General features: G+C 43.1%; 1 protein-coding gene across 1 annotated transcript; it reads right to left on the reverse strand.

Annotated features, from left to right (window-relative positions):
• Positions 1-4,820: 4,820 nt before the first annotated feature.
• LOC119926618 (serine/Arginine-related protein 53-like) lies at positions 4,821-18,979 on the reverse strand. Its single transcript, XM_038744766.1, has 6 exons — positions 18,916-18,979; positions 15,612-15,670; positions 14,597-14,687; positions 13,225-13,331; positions 9,075-9,221; positions 4,821-5,818 (listed from the first exon to the last, which is right to left on the reverse strand). The coding sequence occupies exons 1-6, from the start codon at positions 18,977-18,979 to the stop codon at positions 5,726-5,728; spliced, it is 561 nt and encodes a 186-aa protein (XP_038600694.1). The 3' UTR covers positions 4,821-5,725.
• Between the last annotated feature and the right edge of the window lie 1,287 nt (positions 18,980-20,266).

The raw sequence follows: 20,266 nt of genomic DNA on the forward strand, positions 1-20,266 counted from the left end.
AGGGGGACGAGGGGGAGAGGAAGGAGGGGGCTCAGTCTGGAAAGGCCTCCTGGAGGAGGTGAGCTCTCAGTAGGGCCTTGAAGGAAGGAAGAGAGCGAGCTTGGCGGATGGGCAGAGGGAGGGCATTCCAGGCCCGGGGGAGGACGTGGGCCGGGGGTCGATGGCTGGACAGGCGAGAACGAGGCATGGGGAGGAGGTTAGCAGCAGCAGAGGAGCGGAGGGTGCGGGGTGGGCTGGAGAAGGAGAGAAGGGAGGGGAGGTAGGAGGGGGCGAGGGGATGGACAGCCTTGAAGCCCAGGGTGAGGAGTTTCTGCCTGATGCGTAGGTTGACTGGTAGCCACTGGAGAGTTTTGAGGAGGGGAGTAACATGCCCAGAGCGTTTCTGGACAAAGACGATCTGGGCAGTGGTGTGAAGTATGGATTGAAGTGGGGAGAGACAAGAGGATGGGAGATCGAAGAGGAGGCTGATACAGTCCGGAAGGCCGTCTGCCCCGGGGGCAGTTTGTCCACTAGCTGGCCTGGAGGCGGGGCCAGGCCAAGTGACTTTTCATGGCCTCTTCCCCTTCTGATTTCTTGGTGTCCTGAATATTAATTTGAACAATCAATCAATCAATCAATCAATCGGATTTATTGAGCGCTTACTATGTGCAGAGCACTGTACTAAGCGCTTGGGAAGTACAAATTGGCAACACATAGAGACAGTCCCTACCCAACAGTGGGCTCACAGTCTAAAAGGGGGAGACAGAGAACAAAACCAAACATACCAACAAAATAAAAAAAATAGGATAGAAATGTACAAGTAAAATAAATAAATAAATAAATAGAGTAATAAATATGTGCAACCATATATACATATATACAGGTGCTGCGGGGAAGGGAAGGAGGTAAGATGGGGGGATGGAGAGGGGGACGAGGGGCAGAACTCATTGCTATGAACAATAACATAAGAAGCAGCGTGGCTCAGTGGAAAGAGCCCAGGCTTGGGAGTCGGAGGTCATGGGTTCGAAATCCCGGCTCCGCCAATTGTCAGCTGTGTGGCTTTGGGCAAGTCACTTCACTTCTCTGTGCTTCAGTTCCCTCATCTGTAAAATGGGGATGAAGAATATGAGCCCCACGTGGGACAACCTGATCACCCTGTATCCCCTCAGCGCTTAGAACAGTGCTTCACACATAGTAAGCGCTTAACAAATGCTATTAGGAGAAGCAGCGTGGCTCAGTGGAAAGAGCACGGGCTCTGGAGTCAGAGGTCATGGGTTCGAATCCCGGCTCCGCCACATGTCTGCTGTGTGACCTTGGACAAGTCACTTAACTTCTCTGAGCCTCAGTGACCTCATCTGTAAAATGGGGATTAAGACTGTGAGCCCCACGAGGGACAACCTGATCACTTTGTATCCCCCTCCAGTGCTTAGAACAGTGCTTTGCACATGGTAAGCACTTAACAAATGCCAACATTATTATTATTATTATTATTATAAGTAATGGGCTTAGAAGAGTCTTAAGCAAACCCCCCATACCCCCTTCTTGCTCCCTGAGGGAACCAGAACTCAACAGGACTCTGAATTGGCCCCCCCTTTTCCCAGACTAAGCCCCCCCTTTTCCTCTGCTCCCCCTCCCCTCTGACTCGCTTCCTTACTCTACCCCTGCTCCCTGCCCCACAGCACTTTTCATATATAAAGATTCATAATTATATTCTATTTATTTATGATTCCTTTATATATAATTCTTTTTATTTATAATAATGCTACTGATGCCCATTTACTTGTTTCGATGTCTGTCTCCCCCCATTCTAGGCTGTGAGCCTGTTGTGGACAGGGACTGTTTCTATTTGTTGCTGAATTGTACTTCCCAAGTGCTTAGTACAGTGCTCTGCACACAGTAAGCGCTCAATAAATATGACTGACTGAATGAATTCAGTCATTCGATTCTCTGGACAGGGAAGGGGCAATTGAGCCTGAAATGGACCTTTTCTGGGGACACCTCAGCTATGACTCAAAAGCTATCTCTGGGAGGTCCCTGAAGTCTTGGAAACAGCATATTCTAATAATAATAACAATAACTGTGGATTTGTTAAGCACTTACTATGTGCCAGGCACTGTACTAAGTGCTGGGGTGGATACAAGAAAATCGGGTTGGACACAGTCCCTGTTCCACATGGGGCTCACAGACTTAATCCCCATTTTCCAGATGAGGTGACTGAGGCACAAAGAAGTGAAGTGACTCACCTAAGGTCACACAGGAGACAAGTGGTGGAGCCGGGGTAAGAATCCAGGCCCTTCTGATCCCCAGCCCCGTGCTCAATCAATCAATCAATCAATCAATCGTATTTACTGAGCGCTTACTTGTGTGCAGAGCACTGTACTAAGCACTTGGGAAGTACAAGCTGGCAACATATAGAGACAGTCCCTACCCAACAGTGGGCTCACAGTCTAGAAGGGGGAGACAGAGAACAAAACCAAACATACTAACAAAATAAAATAGAATAGATAGGTACAAGTAAAATAAATAGAGTAATAAATATGTACAAACATATATACATATATACAGGTGCCGTGGGGAAGGGAAGGAGGTAAAATGAGGGGGATGGAGAGGGGGACGAGGGGGAGAGGAAGGAAGGGGCTCAGTCTGGGAAGGCCTCCTGGAGGAGGTGAGCTCTCAGTAGGGCCTTGAAGGGAGGAAGAGCTAGCTTGACAGATCAATCAATCAATCAATCGTATTTATTGAGCGCTTACTGTGTGCAGAGCACTGTACTAAGCGCTTGCTTCAGTGGAAAGAGCCCAGGCTTGGAAGTCCGAGGACCTGGGTTTTAAACCCAGCCCTGTCAATTAGCAAATACCGTTGAAAAAGAAGTGGAAAAGAGCCCACCTCCCACCACCAACGAAGCCACTCTGAGTATCGTACGCAGCGACGGTTTACCAAATTGGTTAGGAGACAGTGGCCGTGAGTGGCTTTGAGGTTTCAGGAACGCTCTCTTCCGGGGTCACAGACCGCATCTGTGAGAAGCAGCGTGGCTCAGTGGAAAGAGCCCGAGCTTTGGAGTCAGAGGTCATGGGTTCAAATCCCAAATCCGCTGCTTGTCAGCTGGGTGACTTTGGGCAAGTCACTTAACTTCTCTGTGCCTCAGTTCCCCCATCTGGAAAATGGGGATGAAGACTGTGCACCCACCATGGGACAACCTGATCACCTTGTAACCTCCCCATTCATTCAATCGTATTTATTGAACACTTACTGTGGACAGAGCAGTGTACTAAGCATTTGGGAAGCACAAGTCGGCAACCTATAGAGACGGTCCTTACCCAACAACGGGCTCACAGTCTAGAAGGGGGAGACAGACAACAAAACAAGTTGTTGGCAGGTGTCATCAGAATAAACAGAAATAAAGCTAGATGCATATCATTAACAAAAGAGAGTAGTAAATATGTACAAGTAAAATAGAGTAATAAATCTGTACAAACATACAGCACTTAGAACAGTGCTTTGCACATAGTAAGCACTTTTTAGACTGTGAGCCCACTGTTGGGTAGGGACTGTCTCTATATGTTGCCAACTTGTACTTCCCAAGCGCTTAGTACAGTGCTCTGCACACAGTAAGCGCACAATAAATATGATTGATTAATAAATGATATTATTATTATTATTATTATTATTATTATTATTATTATTATTATTATTATTATTATTATTATTCTGTGTTGCTCTCTTCTATCCATCTGGCAGGATGGGATTCTAGGCACAGAGTCCAAGTGAGAGGGGATATGAGGGGGAACACAAACTTTCACCACTCCTTGCTGGTCGTGGGGGAAACATACCTACCTCTTCCTCATCAGCGATGCCTCAGCCATGCTCACCTGAATGGCACTACTGTAATTTCATGGATGAAATACGCGAACGTGCCCGACTCTCATGGATACACTCATGGGGGCAGCCTCACTGTCAGTCAATCAATGGATGGTATTTATTGAGCACTTATTTCGTGCAGACCACCGAACTAGCACTTGAAAAAGTACAGTGCAATACAATGTAAATTTATGTGCAGACCCCTGTACTAGCGCTTGGAAAAGTTCAATGCAATATCATGTAATTTAAGAATCAAAGCAATGAAAAGATAACCCTAAAATTCTAAGAATATCTTTGTGTGTACTGAATTCTCAGGGACCCCTAATTGTCTCTCAAAAGGCTTGGAATTTCTTTTGTTAGGATGTGTTTGAGTAAACTACCTGAGCACCTGTATATATGTATATATGTCTGTACGTATTTATTACTCCATTTATTTATTTATTTTATTTGTACATATTTATTCAATTTATTTTATTTCGTTAATATGTTTTGTTGTCTGTCTCCCCCTTCTAGACTGTGAGCCCACTGTTGGGTAGGGACCGTCTCTAGATGTTGCCAACTTGGACTTTCCAAGCGCTTAGTCCAGTGCTCTGCACACAGTAAGCGCTCAGTAAGTACGACTGAATGAATGAATGAAATCTGAGCTCTAGTCTATGGATGTCGGAGCTTTTAAACTAATTTTAGGAGCCACATGAAGTCTTTTGAAAGTATGCCACTTCCATTAATTAAAGGAACAAGATCTCCCTTGAATGGAATCAGTTTTCCTCTAGACTTGAGGCTCCTTGTGGGGAGGAAAAGTATGTGTTGTACTGTACTGTACAAAGCGTTTAGTACAGTGCTCTGCATGCACTAACTGCTCAATAAGTACCACTGACTGACCAACTGGTTTTCAGAATCACCGCTTCCAATATCTCATTCAAAATGGAGAAAACATTCAAATCACTTACTTCCTGATGTAAGATAAAAATCAGCCATAGCTTGTATTTAGACAGAATTACAGGTTTATTCAAACCATGGTACATGATTTCAATCAATTTCATGAATTTTATGATTATATTTCCCAATAGCAAACAATCTTGCTTTTAAATCTGGACTGCGCTACACGAAGCTCTACATTAACACGTGATAGTTTCTATTTCTTGCTCATGGACATTTTCCATTCAAAATGGCATGCTGTTTGTAGAGGAAAGAGGGAGAGACTACATAGCAAGGTGAATTTCCAATGAGAAACAAAGATTTTCACCTTAGTTGTTTAAAACTAGCTCAGGTTGGTAATGATAATGGTTGCTCTGCTCCAGGGATTCTTACCCAGCCTGTAACGTTGGTCATCATTCAACTCCTAGGGATGGGAACATACCACGGTGACAGAAAATCTCATTGCTCCGACCACCAGAGAGAATGGGTAGAGAGAATGAATTGCCCTACCAGGGAGAAATGTCCTCTTTTATTCCTTCCAAGGGATGAACCCTCTTGTTCTTGGCAAAGAGGCAGTGATAAAGCTATATGCAAATTGCTGCCTGTTGTGAACTGACCTGTGTGATTTCTGAAAGAATTAGCTGGCATCCTCTGACGATTTTCAATCATGCGATTTAGCAGTGTCCAACTGCTTTCTGCCCAATTTGATACCACATTGTTTGAATTAAGCGTTTGCTCTTTTTACGGCGGTCTCACTATTTTACTACAATCTCAAAATTTCCTCTTAAACTTGCCAACAATCCACAATACTCATGATTACATGGAACAGGTGATACGATATATGTATCGAGTCGCATCCCTTTTTTAGAATCCCACCTTTCCAATAGGAACAGTCACCCCAGATAGTCAAAATCGATAAAAACGTGAAAGTGTGGAATACGCCACGTCTCTGTCGATCCAGTCGAACGTGGGTTACTCAGGCCACGGGACTGCCCATCAGTCTTTCTTGCCGGAGAGCAATTAATCTCTTGAACCACTTTTCTTCTGCTTCGGCCTTCTCAATAAATAGCTGTAAGGAAAAAAGGAGATATATTGTTTTAATTGTCTGTCATTGCCTAGGATCTGATCTTAAATAATGTAGATCACGTTTTCACAGTTCACAGTTCAGCACAGCGGGCTGAAGCCACTTTGCTCTTGGCACGCATTTCTTATTCACAAGACGTATTGGGCGAAAAGAGTTTTTAAATGGAGGGAGACTGATACTATTCTCATTTTCAGGCAAGAGAGCTAAATTCAGAGAGCTTAAGTAACCAGATCTATCATCGAGTTGTGGGGGCAACCAAGACTGAGAACTCACCGCTCCTGATGTCTCACTAGCCTGTAACCTCGGCATTATTCTCGATTCATCTCTCTCACTCAATCCACATATTCAATCTGTCACCAGATTCTGTTGGTTTTACCTTCACAACATCACCAAAATCCACCCTTTCCTCTCTACCCAGACGGCTACTCTGCTGACACCAGCACTTATCGTATCTCACCTTGACTAATACATCAGCCTCCTCATTGACCTCCCTGTCTCCTGTCTCTCCCCACTTTAATCCTCACTTCAGAATCTCAAGAGATCTCCCACCTCCTCTTAAAATCTACTCCCTCCACCTGAGCCTCTAAACCCATACCTCTGCAAAACACTTTTCAAAAAACTTGCCTCCTCCTTCCTTGTCTGCCATCTTCAACTGTTGGCTCTCCAAAGGCTAGTTCCCCATTGCTTTCAAATATGCCCACATTCCCACTATCCTAAAGAAACCCTTCCTTGGCCCTATGGCTCCCTCCAGTTATCGCCCCATCTCCCTCCTACTCTTTCTCCCCAAACTCCATGATCAAGTTGTCTATGTCCGTTACTTCCATTTCCTCTCCTCCAATTCTCTCCTGCCTCTCACCAATTTGGATTCTACCTTCTTTATGCCACCCAAACTGCCCTCTTCTAAGGTCAACGATGACTTCTCTTTTGCCAAATCCAACAGCTTTTACTCCAACCTAATCCTCCTCCACCTCTCTGGACGTCCCCCTTCTCCTTGAAATATTACCTCACCTCATAACTCAGTGGCTTCCTTGACACTGTGCTTTCCTGGTCTCTCTGGACACTTAGTCTCCTTCCCAGACTCCTCCTCTGACTCCCACCGTCTAACTGTGGGAGTCTTTCAAGGGTCAGTTCTGGGCCTCCTATTTTCCACCCATTCTCCTGAAGAACTCACTCCTTCACTCACTCATTCACTCCTAAGACTTCAACTACCCTGAGGTTGATTCCCAAATCTACCTCTCCAGCCCTGACCTGTCTCCTTCACTGCAGTCTCATATTTTCTCTTGCCTTCAGGGCATCTCTACTTGGATATCCATCAACACCTCAAACTTAACACGTCCAAAACTGAACCCGTCATCTCTTGACCCAAGCCAATTCCTCGCCGTGCCATTCCCATTGCTGTAGACAACACTGCTATCCTCCCTGGCACACAAGCCCATACCTAGGTATTATCCTTGACTCATCTCTCTTCTTTTTTGGGGGTATTTGTTAATTCAACCTATATAGTCAATCTGTCGCTAAACCCTTTTGCTTTTAGTTCTATCTTCACCACATCGCTAAAATCCACCCTTTCCTCTCCATCCAAACTGGTCCTGTACTGATGCTAGCACTTATATCCTGCCTTAACTACTGCATCGGCCTCCTTGCCTTCTGTCTCCCCTCTGTCCAGTCCATAGTTCACTCTGCTGTCTGGATCATTTTTCTAAAAAAAAATTCAGTCCATGTCTCTCCTCTCCTCAAGAACCTCCAGTAGTTGCCTAACCAGTCGTTCATTCATTTAATCATATTTTTGAGCACTTACTGTGTGCACAGCACTGTACTAAGTGCTTGGAAAGTAAAATTTGGTAACAGACAATCCCTACCCAACAACAGGCTCTGCATCAAACAGGAACTCCTTACCATAGGCTTTAAAACACACAATCAGCTTGTCCCTTCCTATGTTAATTCATCGATTTCCTACTATCATCCAGGTTGTACACTTTGCTCCTCTAATGCCAATTTACTCACAGTACCTCCATCTCATCTTTCTCACCACTGACGCTTGCCCACATCTTCACTCAGGCCTGGAACTTAATAATAATAATAATAATAATAATGATGGCATTTATTAAGCACTTACTATGTGCAAAGCACTGTTCTAAGCGCTGGAGAGTTTACAAGGTGATCAGGTCACCCCATGGGGGGCTCACAGACTTCACCCCCATTTTACAGATGAGGTAACAGGCACAGAGTAGTTAAGTGACTTGCCCAAAGTCACACAGCTGACAATTGGCGGAGCCAGGATTTGAACCCACGAACTCTGACTCCAAAGTCTGTGCTCTTTCCACTGAGCCATGCTGCTTCTCCCCCAGAATATGACAGTGATACAACTTTCAAGCTGTACTAAAATCACATCTTCTCCAAGCCACTTTCCCCAGATAAGCCTCCATTTCCTATACTCCCTCTCCTTTCTGCATCACCTATGTGCTTGGAGCCACACTTAAGTATTTTATTCATTCATTCTTTCAATTGTATTTATTGAGCACTTACTGTATGCAAAACACTGTACTAAGTGCTTGGAAAGTACAATTCGGCAACAAATAGAGACAATTCATACACAACAACGGGCACTTGATGTTCACCCCACCCTCAGCCACACAGCACTTACGAACAAAGCCATAATTTATTATCATGTCTGTTTCCCCTTCTTGACTGTAAGCTCCCTGTGGGCAAGGAATGTCTTTACCAATTCTGTCATATTGTACTCTCCCAAGTGCTTCGTACATTTCTCTGCACACAGTAAGTGTTTAATAAATATCATTGATTATTGATTTATGGATTGACTTTGGTGTGTCCTCAGCCCTGGGTGTGCCGCTATCTCCCAATCAGATGAAGGAATATTCCTAGAAGTTAGGTTAAATATGGAAATACACACCTGGCCTGAAATCAATTAATCAACACTATTTACTGAGTGCTAACTGTGTGTCAAGCACTGAACTAAGCGTTTGGAAGAGTACCATATATTAGCGTTGGTAGATACAATCCCTGCCTACAAGGAACTTACAGTCTAATAGGGGAGACAAGACATTAAAATACATTACAGATGGGGAAAATGTTACAGTGTATGAGTTTAGGCCTCAGTGGGTATTTTAGCAAGCAACTACTGTGTCAGACTGTTTGAAATGTCAGACTTAAGCTTACAGGACAATGATTCAAAAACCATTTTAAATGATACACCTGGCCTGACTAGGGCTGTTATTCTTACATTTGGATGTGCGAGAGAATTATCATCTTGGTACTTGATCGAAGTAGGAATGGAGCTGAGGTCTACTTCCTTCTCACTGCTGGACAGATCAGCAATCACCACTCCCAAAGTTGTGGATTCCGTCTTTCCTTCTGCAGATTCGGCTGACTAAAAACCAACAGAACAACAAGAGTCAGGTGGGATGCAGGGTTGCTGGAGTCGTGCTTAAACCAAACTTCTGATGGAGACAAACCACAGTGGGCCATCCATTCCTCTGAGCCATGATTCTCAGTCCTCTTGTAGCAGGCAAGCTGCATGCGTTTGGGATCGTTCTTCAAATCACGTGCATGAATTCTGAAGCCTCCAACTAAAATGTTTACTATTTTTTGTGCTATAAAGCCAGATTCCACCATACGGTACAGTACAGTATCGTGGAGAAGCAGCGTGGCTCACTGGAAAGAGCCCGGGCTTTGGAGTCAGAGTTCATGGGTTCAAATCCCGGCTCTTCCAATTGTCAGCTGTGTGACTTTGGGCAAGTCACTTCACTGGGCCTCAGTTCCCTCATCTGTAAAATGGGGATTAAGACTGTGAGCCCCCCATGGGACAACCTGATCACCTTGTAAACTCCCCGGCGCTTAGAACAGTGCTTTGCACATAGTAAGCGCTTAATAAATGCCACCATTATTATTATTATTATTACAGTAAAATAAAACCTCCCTAACTGAGATGAAATCAGTCTGATTTAGTGAAGATTAATTTGAATCAGGCGAAGGATTAAATTGAGCAATAAGAAAAAATCAACAAACGATTTGAGAAAAAGGTCACAGGCAGGAGGATTGGAGGGAAGGAACATAGATTACAAATCCCAAGGGGAAAATAGGCTCTACCTCCTCAAACGTTACTGGAACATAGCGGGAAAGCCTCAAATGCCCCTCCTTGTCCCCTTCCCCCCCAACCCCCCTTGTACCCTCCCCTTATTCTCCCAGACCAGGTTGAGTTCAGAAATTAGGAGAATGCCCTCAATTTTGTTTGTTGCTTGTTGTGGTGGGCTGGGCCTGCTTCCTCACTCCTCCGAGTTCTACACAAAAGAGATCTGTGTGTGGTAAAGTCTTCCTCTCGGCACTAGGGGTAAAAGTGAAGTTAGGACGAGACTGTTTAGGGATAATTTTAGAATAAGCTCTATTTCCAGCCATTTCCCTCCACCAGCTCGGAGGCAGCCACATAGCCAAAATCCAAGGATCGCTGGCTTAATCCTGGCAGTGAATTAATCAATCAGTGGTAATAAATTGAGTGCTTACTATGTGCGGTCTGTAGCTTTAAATATTACCTACTAAACCTCGACTTTAGTATGTTGTGAATCCTTTCCAATCTGTGATACTGATTAAATCCCAACTGCGATCATTATCTTGTTTGAGAATCTGGTTCCGCCATAGAAGCTCTTCACAGAGCCCTAAAAGCTGTGCTTTTATAAACCTGGTCTTAACCTGGACCACCCTAAATACCAAGTGGCTGATTTGGACCCTCATTAGGGGGGATATACAACTAAGTGGCCCCACTTTCGATCTCCTGAGGAAAAGGCCTTAGAATACTATTTTATGAGGGTATGCTCTCCACTTACACTGAATATACAGACAGTACAAATCGTGGTTCATAAACTAACTGGTTTTTAGACTGTGAGCCCACTGTTGGGTAGGGACTGTCTCTATATGTTGCCAACTTGTCCTTCCCAAGCGCTTAGTACAGTGCTCTGCACACAGTAAGCGCTCAATAAATACGATTGATGATGATGATGGTGGGGACCCACATTTACCCTCCTCAGCCTCGCGAAAGGAAAAACCCAACAGGTGGCCTAACAGGGAGGCTGCCTGGGGAAGTACAACCGATCGATCGGCACAAAGGGGTTGCTTTTTCACTACCTAGAGAAGCAGCGTGGCTCAATGGAAAGAGGCCGGGCTTGCGAGTCAGAGGTCGTGGGTTCTAATCCTGGCTCTGCCTCTTGTCTGCTGTGTGACCTTCGGCAAGACACTTAACTTCTCTGTGCCTCAGTTACCTCATCTGTAAAATAGGGATGAAGACTGTGAGCCCCACATGGGACAACCTCATTACCTTGTATCCACCCCAGTGCTTAGAACAGTGCTTGGCACATAGTAAGCGCTTAACAAATGCCATCATCATTATTATTATTACCTCTGGAATGGAGCCGGAAAACGGGGAAGCTTGACCGTGATAAAATGGGGAAGAGATCTTGACCTCTTTCTTTTTCTGTCTTTTCACTTGTTCACCCCTCTTCTCTCAACCAGGTGGGTCTGTTCATGAAGTTTAAAACTACAATCCTAATAACTGTGGAATTTTCCAAGCACTTACGATAGATTAAGCATCATACTAAGTGTTGAGATAAATTCAAGTCTGAGGCTCGCTAAATAGGAGGGACAAAGGTATTTCATCCTCATTTTACAGATGAGGAAACTGAGGCTCAGGGAAGGTCAGTGACTTGCTGCAGGACACACAGCAGGCAAGTGGGAGAGCTCGAAACAAATGATGGAGCCATTTCTGACTACACCCTCTTGCCCACTTCCCTTTTTCTGCCTTGCCCAGGTATTAGAGATTCTACATTTATAATGTACACCCTAAAACCACATGTCTGTTTGGTTTCGATGTAATGTTCAGAAATCTTCAATACCGTGGATGGTGGATTAGACCCAAAATGTGCAACCCTTCTAGACACCATTTATTACTAAGACCTAGGAGGATTGAACAAAATTCAAACTGATTTAAAAGAAAATTACGCGGACATACCTAGGATCAAAATGAATAGGGCAATTCTTAAGGAAGAAAAAAATAATCTACATTGAAAGGAACTAACCACAGACGTATAATAGCAGTAGAAAAAGAACTGGAAGGTTATTGGGGAACATGAGTCAACAAGGAAATGTTTATCATTTAAAACCAGCATAAATACTCAGTTTCTAATTGAACAGCTGATGAATGTCCTTGTTGGATGGTGACGGTAGGGAGGCAACCACGAAACTACCAAACCCACAAGCTGTAATCAATCACTCAGCGGAATTTAGCACGTACTATGTGTAGGACACTGTACTAAGCATTATACACTAAGTGTTATGCTCATGAATACAAAATATTTGAAAGTAGAGGTATCTCGTTCCTAATTTTGCCCAACTGAATTCCTAAGGGTGTAAAAAAAATATATTTTCTTGCTTTAAATTTCATGTAGAACACCTAAAGAACAAGCTAAACAATGTAAAATCTACACGGGATGGCTCTCTACGATTCTGACAAAGGACCTGGAAATTTACAATCTCAACTGGATATATTCCAAAAGATTTACTTTAATTTTAAGCATTTCTTTCACCTATAAAAAACCGACCCGGGGGAAAATATTTCAATAGATGCTCAGGAGCTGCTCCAGTAATAAGTGAGAGTGACCTTGAAATTCAATATTTACTAAAGCATCTATCAATAGTACCTTTTACTGGAATTGAATGGGTGGAAACCACCCAGGTTAAAAGGTTAAACCACCTTTCTCAATGGTCAGAAAGGTTACTGTCCGGGCAATAACATAGCTAAGAAATGACAGTGAGGAGTTACCACAAAAAGAATAATGTGGAAATATGCATTTTTCTTTCTAACCACCAATTTGGTCGAAAGGTGTGCAAGTATTTAAATTTAAATATCTGAAAAGACATAACTGCACACTTTTAGGGAAATATATACATAAAAACTATTGTCAGTGAAAAGGTGTTCTTGGTTTTGTGAGTGAGGCCTTGAAGTCTAAGTAACAAATTCGGATTTTATTAAAAATTTGTTCTTATATTTTTGGCATACTACAGTGTTCTCCTTTCTTTGTTCCTTTCACCTCAACAATTGGCCTCAAATTTCATTGGGAAACACTCAAGCTACTATAAAATATGATTCTACTCATCTCACATTTTTAGAGTGTATTTTCTACCCACCCCCACCCCCAAATTCTACTTATTATACACAAACCCTACTGCCGGCTTCTTGAAATGAACTACCGATTCTCCCCTCTCTCTGTTCCTTAGAAGCGCTTCTATCCAGCTCCAATCCCACCGTTGGTTTCGGCCACTCGCACAAAATGTCTTAATACACGATTTATTCAAGAGGATTACTCACAGAGTTGTCAAAAACTTACCTTTTTGACTTCCTTACTTGATCTGAATGTCTGCTGAATAAAGCAGTTGCTTTCAATAGCTTCGATTTCTTTGACTCGTTTCACTTGTTCTACTAGGGTGGTCTGGTCTACAAAAGAAGGTTTAATGTCAGTATATTTTAGTGTGAACTTATGATCGGCATTGTATCCAAGCAATGTTCTCTGAAAATTCTTTACCACTTAAGGAATGTGAACTACAAAAAAAGAGAGATCCAAGCACACGACCACAAAGAAACATTCTTTTTGAGGTAACAAATGAGCAACTGCCTAATGTGAAATGATATTCCCGATGAGCTAATTGCCGCCCAGAAAACCTAAAATGATGTTGCAGTACCTCTACTTTCACAACAGTCCCTACTTTCTTGCATTAATCTTGTGGGAGGGTATTTTGTCTTTTAAAAGCCAGTCCTAGACCGGATGAAAAGATTTTATCTTTTATAGGTCAGGGGTAACATCATGGATTCTTTAACCATTTTCTGTAAATGCATAATAATGATGGGGTGGTTTCTGTTTGTAGAGAGCTTTTATAAGCGTTTAACAAATGCCATTATTATTATTATTATTATTTATCCAAAGGTCTTTCATGTTCATTATCTCATCTGCCCGACATCCCTATGAAGCAAGGAGAGACAGATTATTTTCCTCATTTTACAGATAAGAAAACTGAGGCCCAGAGAGGATGTCTTGCCCAAAGTCACACAGCAGGTCGAGGACAGAGATGGGACTAGAACCCGAGTCTCCTGATTCCCAGCCCTGGACTCTTTCCATTAGATCATGCTGCCTCAACAGCTGAGCTAAATCACACCTCCTCCAAGAGGCCCTCCCTGATTAGGTTCTCCTTTTTTCCATTCGCCCTCCCTTTCTTCTACATTATCTGATATGATCTATGTCCTTATGGATTTGGTTTTCACCTCACTTGCAGCCCCAGGAGCCCTTGTGTACACATCTCTGTTCTCTCACACTCCCCCATCAGTCATTTATTTTAATCTTGGTCTCCCCCTTTAGACTGTAAGCTTTTTGAAGGCAGAAGAAATGCCTGTCAGGTCTACTCTACTGCTCTCTCCCAAGTGTCTAGTACAGAACAACACATAAAAAGTGTTCAGTAAATACCACTGACTGACTGATTTGTTGTTTGTCTCCCCCTTCTAGCCTGTGAGCCCAGGTAGGGACCGTCTCTGTTGCCGACTTGTACTTCCCAAGCGCTTAGTACAATGCTCTGCACACAGTGAGTGCTCAATAAATACGATTGAACAAATGAATGAATGATTGAACAGACCATTTGGAGAAGCTGGAGATTCTACAATTCAAGGAACTGTGACGATAATTCCTTGGGTGGCAATTTTTCTCAGAGTACCCATGGCAACACTTTGACAGTCGGATAAAGGCAACTGATCAGATTTAGAAGGCATCCTTTTTCCCCTCAGGAAAAACTGATCGACATCTCCCTGTATGACATGGCCTAAGGTTTATCCCTTTGACAGTCGGATAAAGGCAACTGATCAGATTTAGAAGACATCCTTTTTCCCCTCAGGAAAAACTGATCGACATCTCCCCGTATGACACGGCCTAAGGTTTACCCCGTACTCAGAGATAGCAGCTGATAATAATAATAATAATGATTGGCATTTGTTAAGCGCTTACTATGTGCCAAGCCCTGTTCTAAGTGCTGGGGAGGATACAGGGTGATCAGGTTGTCCCACGTGGGGCTCACAGTCTTAATCCCCATTTTACAGATGAGAGAACTGAGGCCCAGAGAAGTGAAGTGACTTGCCCAAGATCACACAGCAGACATGTGGCGGAGGCGGGATTCGAACCCATGACCTCTGATGCCAAAGCCCTATACACATAGCCAGCCCCCTCTAGGAATAAGGGAGATCTTAAGAGAAGAGAGAAGCAATGTGGCCCAGTGGATACAGCATGGGGCTGGGAGTCACAAGGACCTGGGTTCTAATTCCGGCTCTGCCATTTGTCTGCTGTGTGACCTTGGGCAAGTCACTTCACTTCTCTGGGCCTCCTCTGTAAAATGGGGATTAAGACTGTGAGCCCCACGTGTGACAGGGACTTTGTCCAACCTGATAATCTTGTATCTACCCCAGCGCTTAGTACAATGCCTGGCACACAGCAATCGCTTAATAAATACCATAAAAAAAGCCTAGCAAGCGTCCGTGGGCTAGTACATCGACTGGTTAATTTCATCATTTCCTTGGCATGAGTTTCAAATACGGCCATAGTAAAATAAATGGGTGAGTTTAAGAATTTTGTGGAGGGCAGTTCTGTATAAAACACATTTCCAAAAGATCTTTCTGCACAGTAGCATACATTTAACTGGCCGAACAGAGCTAAAGATCACACTCCAGCTTTCAGATTACTTCACTAGAGGGAGAAAAGGTAATATAAACAAAAGTATCTTCGATTTTATACACTGATACTGAAAAGGGGCATCACACCGGTTGTTGACAAAAGAGCAATGTTGCTTTAAACATTCCAATTCAAAATATTGTTCTTTCTTCCCTCCAAGTAATGGAGAACTATCTAGACAATAAAGTCGACTGGAAATAATCATCAGCAGTACTAATAAACTCCTCACCCTGGGCTTCAAGGCTGTCCATCACCTTGCCCCCTCCTACCTCACCTCCCTTCTGTCCTTCTCCAGCCCAAATAGCCCGCACCCTCCGCTCCTCCGCCGCTAATCTCCTCACCGTGCCTCGTTCTCGCCTGTCCCACCGTCGACCCTCGGCCCACATTGTCCCCCTGGCCTGGAATGCCCTCCCTCCGCACATCCACCACGCTAGCTCTCTTCCTCCCTTCAAAATCCTACTGAGAGCTCACCTCCTCCAGGAGGCCCTCCCAGACTGAGCCCCCTTTTTCCCCTCCTCCTCCCCACCCCCCCGCCCTACCTCCTTCCCCTTCCCACAGCACCTGTATATATGTTTGTACAGATTTATTACTCCATTTATTTTACTTGTACATATTTACTATTCTATTTATTTTATTTTGTTAATATGTTCTGTTTTGTCGTCTGTCTCCCCCTTCTAGACTGTGAGTCCGCTATTGGGTACGAATTGTCTCTATATGTTGCCAACTTGTACTTCCCAAGCGCTTAGTACAGTGCTCTGCACACAGTAAGCGCTCAATAAATACAATTGAATGAATGAATAATAAACATTTATTGTATGCTTTCTGCCCTAGATGCTACATAAGGATTAATAAAAAGGACAAAATGTTTGTCCATTAGGGTGATTAGAGTGATAGTGATTTCACTGAACTCCCATTAAGTGTGCTAAAGGTTTGGGAAAACACAATAGAAACATGAAATATGACCTCTAGCCACATGAGTTTACACCTTAATAGGAGAGACAGTAAGAAAAATAATTATCAACAGCATAATCAGAATAATTGAAAATACACATGAACGCTATTATTTATACATATGTGCTGATACATTAATACATAAATGCTAGATCTGACTTGGTATGATGGGTATTAATTGGAGAACAGCACGGTCTAGTGGAAAAAGCATGGGTGTGGGAGTTAGAGGACTTGGGTTCTAATCCTGCCTCTGCCACTACCCTGCTGTGTGACCCTGGGCAAGTCACTCCATGCCTAAGTTTCCTCATTTCCTCATATTGATCAAACGCTTACTGCTTACCATGTGTGGGGCACTGTACTATGCAGTTGGGAAAGTACACTACAAGTGAGTTGGTAGATAGGATTCCTGCCCTCAAGAAGCTTACAGTCATTTCACTCCAGTTAGAGCCGATGATGCAGATTCTCCTCCTGGCTCCAGATCGTCGACTTTCACTTCGTGTGGGGTCTCACTGCTTCCACTTTCTAGTTGGAATGATTTTTTATTAACTGCATTTATGGACTATCTGTGCTAATGCTACATCAATCAATCAATCGCATTTATTGAGCGCTTACTGTGTGCAGAGCACTGTACTAAACGCTTGGGAAGTACAAGTTGGCAACATATAGAGACAGTCCCTACCCAACAGTGGGCTCACAGTCTAAAAATCAACTAATCCATCTCTCCATCTAACAACCTCATTTATTGAGGTCCCATGTGCACAGCACTGTAACGATGGCATTTATTAAGCACTTACTATGTGCAAAGCACTGTTCTAAGCGCTGGGGAGGTTACAAGGTGATCAGGTTGTCCCACGGGGGGCTCACAGTCTTAATCCCCATTTTACAGATGAGGGAACTGAGGCACAGAGAAGTGAAGTGACTTGCCCAAAGTCACACAGCTGACAAGTGGCAGAGCTGGGATTTGAACCCATGACCTCTGACTCCAAAGCCCGTGCTCTTTCCACTGTAAAGGCTTGGGAGAGTAGAAGAGAATTATTACACATTATTCTAGCCCTGAAGGCGTTTACAATTTAGCAATGGAGACGGGCACTAAAATGAATTCCAGAAAGGTGGAACAGGTAGAATATAAAGATATGCATCACAGGCTTTTGTTGGGGTATGATTATCTGAGAGATAATAATAATAATAATAATTTTGGTATTTGTTAAGTGCTTACTATGTGCCAAGCACTGGTCCAAGTGCTGGGGGAGATATAAGGTAATCAGGTTGTCCCACATGGGGCTCACAGTCTTAATCCCCATTTTCCAGAAGAGTGAACTGAGGCACAGAGAAGTGAAGTGACTTGCCCAAAGTCACACAGCTGACAACTGGCGGAGCCGCGATTAGAACCCATGACCTCTGCCTCCCAAAGCCCGCCCTCTTTCCACTGAGCCATGCTGCTTCTCAGAAGCGCTGAAGTGGAAGTTGGGTGGGAAAGACGAAAGGTGGGAAGATGAGAGAGGAATTGGGGAAGGCCTCCTGGAGGAGATCATCATCATCATCATCAATCGTATTTATTGAGCGCTTACTATGTGCACAGCACTGTACTAAGCGCTTGGGAAGTACAAATTGGCAACATATAGAGACAGTCCCTACCCAACAGTGGGCTCACAGTCTAAAAGGGGGCAGTTTCAGAAGGACTTTGAGGGGAAGGGATTTCAGGAAGAAGGGAGCATGTGAGCAAAAGGACACTGGTCAACTAATGGGAATAATCAACTTTATTCTACGCAAATAAATGACTGGACAAAAGAACTGTTTGCAGTTTTCATTTTTACTTATTATCCAATTCTCATTATTCCCTAGCCTACCTAGTATATCTTGCACTAATCGGATATGAACTGCCTCCAGACAAGCAACAAAGTTACTGAGAGAATCCAAATCACGGAATGAATGTTTCTAGAATTACATCAGTGACATTAACATGGTGAAAATGGACTGGAAGGAAGCCTCATCCATTAGTGTAGGCTACTTTTGACAAACACATTATTGGTAGATAAAATGACTTCCATATGTTGTTTGTCAGATGTCAATAGGAAGGATATGTATCCCATAGTAAAATAAAAAAATAATGGAGTCAGAAAGCTAAGAGGCTACAGGACAAAAAAAAATCAATACTAACTCACTGCGCAGCAAATCCTTTTACTCTGTTCTTACTGAAAACTCAAGAGGAAATATTTTATTTTATTAGTTATTATGGATGCTATTTTTTTTTAAAAAAAACAACATAGGCTATTCCTTTGCCTTGGGGTATTTCATGTAATCTAAAACGAGCCTCTTCTATATATTAACGAGTGAAATACAAGACGACTAATATTCAATGAAAACGAAGATGCTTCGTTTCGCCCAGATTTTGCCGCACTGCTCCATCACAAACAGCAGGTGGCGACATTCTCTACAAGATGTCAGCAAAATCTACAAAAAATCCTGAATATATACATATAAAGCCTTATATCTTCAACGGTCTATTTTGGAACATAAATATTTCATTATTTCCCCCCATATTTAAGATGCATTACATGCAGGATAGAATTTAAGTTCTCTGGCCCAAGGCTTAGCAAATTATTTCTTCCCACCCCTGAAAAAGGACCACTTTTCATACTGGATGATGATAATAATAATAATAATGGCATTTGTTAAGCGCTTACTATGTGCCAAGCACTGTTCAAAGCGCTGGGGGGGATGCAAGGTGATCAGGTTGTCCCACGTGGGGCTCACAGTCTTAATCCCCTTTTTACAGAGGAGGCAACTGAGGCACAGGGAAGTTGTGACTTGCCCAAAGTCACACAGCTAAGTGGCAGAGCAGTTTACCAGAATTTTAAAAATGCTAAATCTGTTCATAAAGTTTGTTTGGAATTTTAAAGCTATCAAAACTCTTCCTCAAAACTACTAAAGTTTACTGTACAATATTCACAGCACTGTTCTAAGCGCTGAATATCATTAATCACTTCAATATCATTATCATTAATGATTAATGATTATTCAATATCATTACTAGAGAAGCAGCGTGGTTCAGTGGAAAGAGCCCGGGCTTTGGAGTCAGAAGTCATGGGTTCGAATCCCGGCTCTGCCAACTGTCAGCTGTGTGACTTTGGGCAAGTCACTTCACTTCTCTGGGCCTCAGTTCCCTCATCTGTAAAATGGGGATGAAGACTGTGAGCCCCCCGTGGGACAACCTGATCACCTTGTAACCCCCCCAGCACTTAGAACAGTGCTTTGCACATAGTAAGCGCTTAATAAATGCTATTATTATTATTACTAATGAATATCACTTGCACGAATACATGCAAAATGTAAAAAGAACATTTGATCCGTTGCCAAACTGTCCTTTCCAAGTGCTTAGTACAGTGCTCTACACACAGTAAGCGCTCGATAAATATGATTGAACGAATGAAATTATATTGACTAATGTCATATCGAAGAACATGGACTTAACATTTTTTTAAGGCACAGTTTAAGAATGGGCAGCTAGCAATATTTTTGTCTACAGGATATTTTAGACTAAAAAGCCTTGTGAAACATTTCAGGCTTCTTCAAGAACTGGAGAAAGTGATCAGAGACAAAAAAAAAGTGGTTTGCTGACAGAGCAGTTTACCAGAATTTTAAAAATGCTAAATCTGTTCATTAAGTTTGTTTGGAATTTTAAAGCTATCAAAACTCTTCCTCAAAACTACTAAAG

This window comes from Tachyglossus aculeatus, chromosome 1, assembly GCF_015852505.1.
Source record: "Tachyglossus aculeatus isolate mTacAcu1 chromosome 1, mTacAcu1.pri, whole genome shotgun sequence".
Lineage (NCBI taxonomy): Eukaryota > Metazoa > Chordata > Mammalia > Monotremata > Tachyglossidae > Tachyglossus > Tachyglossus aculeatus.

Excerpts from the sequence above, each read along its gene's own strand:
- LOC119926618 (XM_038744766.1), bottom strand. The coding sequence starts at position 18,979 with ATGTCGCCACCTGCTGTTTGTGATGGAGCAGTGCGGCAAAATCTGGGC. Across the intron at positions 15,671-18,915 it reads GGGCGAAACGAAGCATCTTC|TATCAGTGTATAAAATCGAA; the intron begins GTTTTCATTGAA and ends GCCCCTTTTCAG. Across the intron at positions 14,688-15,611 it reads CCTTTTCTCCCTCTAGTGAA|GGAGATGTCGATCAGTTTTT; the intron begins GTAATCTGAAAG and ends CATGTCATACAG.